Here is a 5611-nt window from a genome sequence, read left to right as displayed (position 1 = left end):
ATTAAAAAATCAGGAAACAACAGGTGTTGGAGAGGCTGTGGAGAAATAGGAACACTTTTACACTGTTGGTGGGATTGTAAACTAGTTCAACCATTGTGGAAAATAGTATGGCGATTCCTCAAGGATCTGGAACCAAAAATACCGTATGACCCAACCATCCCATTACAGGGTATATACCCAAAGGATTACAAATCATGCTGCTATAAAGACACATGCACATGTATGTTTATTGTGGCACTATTGACAATAGCAAAGACTTGGAACCAACCCAAATGTCCATCAGTGACAGTCTGAATTAAGAAAATGTGGCACATATACACCATGGAATACTATGCAGCCATAAAAAAGGATGAATATGTGTCCTTTGTAGGGACGTGGATGTAGCTGGAAACCATCATTCTCAGCAAACTATTGCAAGAACAGAAAACCAAACACCGCATGTTCTCACTCATAGGTGGACTTGAACAATGAGATCACTTGGACTGGGGAACAGGAACATCACACACCGGGGCCTATTATGGGGAGAGGGGAGGGGGGAGAGATTGCATTGGGAGTTATACCTGATGTAAATGACGTGTTGATGGGTGCTGACGTGTTGATGGGTGCTGACGAGTTGATGGGTGCAGCACACCAACATGGCACAAGTATACATATGTAACAAACCTGCACGTTGTACACATGTACGCTAGAACTTAAAGTATAATTAAAATAAAAAAAAACCATAAAGAAATAAAAAAAAAAGCTCAGATTCACTTTTCTCACTTTTTCTCAGTTTTTCTCCGGGTCTCAGGCCTTTGTCTCTGCACAGGTGAGCATCTTGAGGAAAAAGAGGGTCAGAGTTGGAAGGATCAAACTGAGAAAACCAGGGAGGAAGGAGAAAAAGAGGCAGGGGCAACCAAGACAGAGACCTATGAACAGAAAATGAAACAGCTTCTCACCTCTGGCCTCCTGGTTCCTCCCTGCTAGGAAATCCAGGACAGATGCTTTCTAAATGGAATTGCTTCTGTAGCTGATTCTGTTCTCTTGGCTACACCCTTATTTTATCACTTTGTTGCTGAGAGTACATCTCGTTATCTCCTGTGGGGTTTGGACTGTTGAACAAATTGGAGCCCCAAGATGCCCTGGACCTTCTCTGCTACTCCCTATGTTCTCCATGAGGCTTCCTCTAATTTTCTTCCCATGTGCCCCAATACTTGGAGTTTTCTTACCATCAACCCAAGTGACCTCCTCATTATTTTACAGGAGTATCAAACTCAACTTAGTGAACAGAATTACTCAGCCCTTAGTTCCATCAGAAGCACTTTTAGATGGTCTTCTCTACGGTGATGAAGGTTTGGGAAGTGTCTCTCCTTCTGGTGTGAATCCCTGAATGCTGTTCCTCTCCCCAGTACAAACAGCTCGATTCAGCCTCTTCCGGAGCCATTTTCCAGTGGATGTATTTTCCAGTCTATACTTTATATTTTACCACTTTCTTTATCATGGATTTTCTCTCCCATATACACACATATATAAAATTCAGATGCCCCCTTTGTTGGCTATTTCCTATCTGTCTCTCCAGATGTCTTTCCCACCTTGTTCTGTATCCAGAGTTTAAAATCTATGACCTCTGGTTTATGGTTGGTTTTCGCCAGGGGGAGGCAGTGGTGGGAGATCAGAGGGCAGCAGGGAATACAAGTAGAGGATTTATTTTTCTGACTCTCTTCCAATTGGCTCACTGTTTGACAGTGCCTGTGTTTCTCTACTAAAAACCACTGATCCTGTCAGGTGGTCCCCCTCTACGTAGCTCCTGTCAATATTAAGAACTATTTCTTCCCACTGCTTTTCAGGCTTAGAAATGGCAATGGCTGTTTAAAAATTATTGTGTGTGTGTGTGTGTATATATGTATATGTGTATATATATATTTGAGGGGTATAGCATACTTTGATATACATATGCATGTTGATTACTAACAATCAGGCAAATTAACATTCCGTCATCTCATATAATTACTTTTCTGTGTTATTTTTATTTGTTTGTTTGTTTGTTTTCTTTTTTTTTTTTTAATACCTGAAAAAATTTATTTTATTTTTCAGTGTTTTAGAGTATCTCGGGGGACAGAAGGATTGTCAGGATTGTTAGTAGTGCCATGATATACATGGTAACAATGACTGTCATGGAGTGAGAGGAGTGAAATGGGGCCAAAGAAGAAATGAAACTATGATCGAGTTGTCTCAGGTGCATTAGCTAACCAAATGGGACCTCTTGAGCTAGAATGACTTCTCAGTGTTGTTTATGATGAAGAAAGGGGGCCAGGACTTTATATTCTTATATCATCAGTCATTGGCTATGAGGTGCTTGGGGAAGGAAAGGTAACCTTGGGTGAGACTGCTTTCTTTAGCCAAAGGAGAGTGATTTAGTTATCAATTTCCAGAAGCCAACACTCCCTTCACCTGGAGGAACAGCACATTGAACCACAGCATTCGCTAAAGAATTTCCTGGGGTCTAAGATTGTTCTGTGAGAATGAGAAGTCTGAGCTCACAGAACAATGTGAAATTTCCCAGCTCACTGCACAAAGTTTCCTATCACCATCAGCATGTATAGGCTTAGGGGTAATGAACAATGCTGAACAGATATGGGCCACCTGGTTAGGTGTAGGAGCACCCTTCCTGCTTGGCCTCTCTGTCCAATCACTCATCCCTGTGGGCTGTCACTTTAGCTCTGTGTTCCTCTAGTCAATCTAGGGGCTACTTTTGGCTTTGCCCAGGTGTGTCTGTGAGACCTCTGGGACCTGCCAGTTGGTAATAACATCCTGCCTGCCCAGTGCCTTTCTCACAGTCACCATCACTGCCTTGGGAAGGTAACAAGAATGACCTTTCCTTTCGGGGTGATGATGACGGAACCAGTGACTCCTGGTGCACAGGAATTCAGGTGTGAAAAATGAGGTCAGTTTTGGGGCTCATGGTGGGGGAAGACTATAGCCAGCTGACTCCTACCCTTCTCATTGTCCTTGTGACAGGGGTTATTTTTTGGCTTGGCTAGTGTGGCTCAGAGTTTCCTAATACCTCTGGTCTGACACTTCTTCATAGACTTTATTTCCCCCTGAATTAGAGTAGTTGTTCTCTCCAGGCCTGACTTCTCAAAATGAAGCCTCTCCTAGTTTCTACCATTTAGATGCTAGTGGGCAGGGAGGCTCTTCTATGAAATGTGACCTATTTCTCTATCCTTAATCTCCTTCTTTTATTTATTTATTTATTTATTTATTTATTTATTTATTTATTTATTTATTATACTTTAAGTTCTAGGGTACATGTGCATAACATGCAGGTTTGTTACATATGTATACTTGTGCCATGTTGGTGTGCTGCACCCATCAACTCATCAGCACCCATCAATTCATCATTTATATCAGGTATAACTCCCCAATGCAATCCTTCCCCCCTCCCCCCTCCCCATGTAAGCCCCAGTGTGTGATGTTCCCCTTCCCGAGTCCAAGTGATCTCATTGTTCAGTTCCCACCTATGAGTGAGAACATGCGGTGTTTGGTTTTCTCTTCTTGTGACAGTTTGCTAAGAATGATGGTTTCCAGCTGCATCCATGTCCCTACAAAGGACGCAAACTCATCCTTTTTTATGGCTGCATAGTATTCCATGGTGTATATGTGCCACATTTTCTTAATCCAGTCTGTCACAGATGGACATTTGGGTTGATTAATCTCCTTCTTAACAGTGGCCTGGACTCTATGACAGTGGGGATAAAAGATAGATAAGAAAGAACACAGACAGAGAGAGATTAGGGGGGTACTCATTGCTGTAAGTTAACTTGTGTGCCTACAGGTGACTACCAATCTCTTTAAGCCTTCATGATTAGCCTGAGGCATTCACAGGACCATTTAGCATGGTCCTAGGTGGCATCCTCACCATCAAATATCATGCATGTAGATACAGTTTACCCAGGTCTTGCCAAAGCTAGTATTCATGTTTCACATCTTTGGGAAACTTTAGCTGTACAGACCTCGAGGGATGCATTTGATGTCCTCTCCCTCTCCCTCTCTGGCATTCAGATTGCTGTGCAGCCCTTCTGAGTAGAGAATCCTCTTCATCATTGTTATGCATAAGCTAAGGCAGAAGACCATTGTGGAGGCTGAACAGAGGACTCAGCGTGTTCCTGGAGATGAGCAGGGAGGGTTATAACAGAACCTTTCTGAGTCTGGGAATTTTCTCCCTTTCCTAGTTCTCTCTGTGTTGCTGAGTCTCCCTCCAGGCTGACCCAAGACTTTAAAGGACACATCCTCAAAGAAAACCCAGAGACCAGAAGGACAGTGCCCTTTGCCAGGCTTACTATATTGATTATCTATGTGTCTCCAATTTGTGCAGTGAACCTCTGCCTCTTAGTGCTTGATTTCTGTATCTTCCTCTCTTATGAGGTCTTTATCACGGACCCACTATTTCTGCGCCCTCCACTGCTCTTTTTCTGCCTAAGTCCTTGCCTCCTTTCCTCCCAACTATCAGAGTCCAAGTCACTGCTGATAAGGAGATTAAAGAGAGAGATAGACAAGTCACATCCCATAGAGGCTTCCCTGCCTGCTAGGAGCAGAAGTGACTACCAGTGACCACAGGAATCCCCTGATTTATGACACACCTAGGATTTCTTTATCACTTCTTTGAATGCAGGATAGTGATGAATCAGTGGAGATCTTTCTGCCATGAAGCACCCAGAGCATCACTTAAGGTGAGGACTATTGACACTCAATCAGTAATCTCCTCAGATGGCAACACAGTGCTACATTATTCCTTTACTTAAATTCAGTCTCTACCTTATCAAACTTTCATGATCTTCAGCCTTTTAAGACACTCATACACTTATTTATTTACTATTTAATCTAATCATATAAATATTTATTCAACCAACATTACTGATTACCGACTGGATTCTAGGCACTTCTGGAGCTTGCCCTGGGGCTGCTGCAATAAGCAAGGCATAGTCTCTGTTTTTTAAAGTGCAAAGTCATAAATGCAATGACAAAGTGGTAAAGACATCACAAAAGGAAAGAAAAGGGGACACATTATGCTGTCTTACAGAATTCAAGCACAACTTCACAGAAGATAGATTGCTTAGATTGAATGTGGATGCATAAGTATTCGTTCAACAGCATCAGCTCTTTGCTAATTGTCCCCTGCTTTCTGGTTACAGAACTAAATAGAGCTTCACTTTTAGGTTTTTGGGAATAAAGTGTCTTCAGCTTTTCTTCTAAGAATCACAGAGTGATCTCTTACTTACTTTAATAATTAGCGCTTAATAAGCAGATGTAGGCTTTTGCTCTAGTCTCACAAGCCATGCAGCATAAAAAAGAAGCAGATTATATTCAGGCTTGTATCTCTGCTCCTCTGCTTCACCTTCTGTAGTACAGTTTCAGTCTCACTGCTTTATTCACACTGCTTCTATTAAAGCCATGGGTGCCTTCCGCAAACACGTACCTGTTCCCCAACTTCTCAGCTATAAAACGAGAAATGAGCTGATGCTTGTAACAGAAGGGGAGTAGCTAAGAAAGAGAATTAACTTTCTCAGTATGTGGAATATTAAGCACTGAAAGGTGATTTTTTTTTTTTGTAAGAGTGTGAGATTCCCCTGGA

At 42.1% G+C, this 5611-nt stretch overlaps 1 protein-coding gene across 1 annotated transcript in view; it reads right to left on the bottom strand.

The window, feature by feature from the left end:
- Positions 1 to 1423, bottom strand: part of LOC105520575 (olfactory receptor 688) — a 7938-nt gene extending 6515 nt beyond the window's left edge. The window contains 1 exon segment of the mRNA XM_011954382.1: positions 1322 to 1423. Within this exon segment, the coding sequence (XP_011809772.1) occupies positions 1322 to 1423 (102 nt within the window).
- Positions 1424 to 5611: the final 4188 nt, after the last annotated feature.

This window comes from Colobus angolensis, unplaced genomic scaffold, assembly GCF_000951035.1.
Source record: "Colobus angolensis palliatus isolate OR3802 unplaced genomic scaffold, Cang.pa_1.0 Scaffold381, whole genome shotgun sequence".
NCBI classification, from domain to species: domain Eukaryota; kingdom Metazoa; phylum Chordata; class Mammalia; order Primates; family Cercopithecidae; genus Colobus; species Colobus angolensis.
Note: the sequence above shows the minus strand (reverse complement) of the source record. Positions and strands in the feature narration are given on the sequence as shown.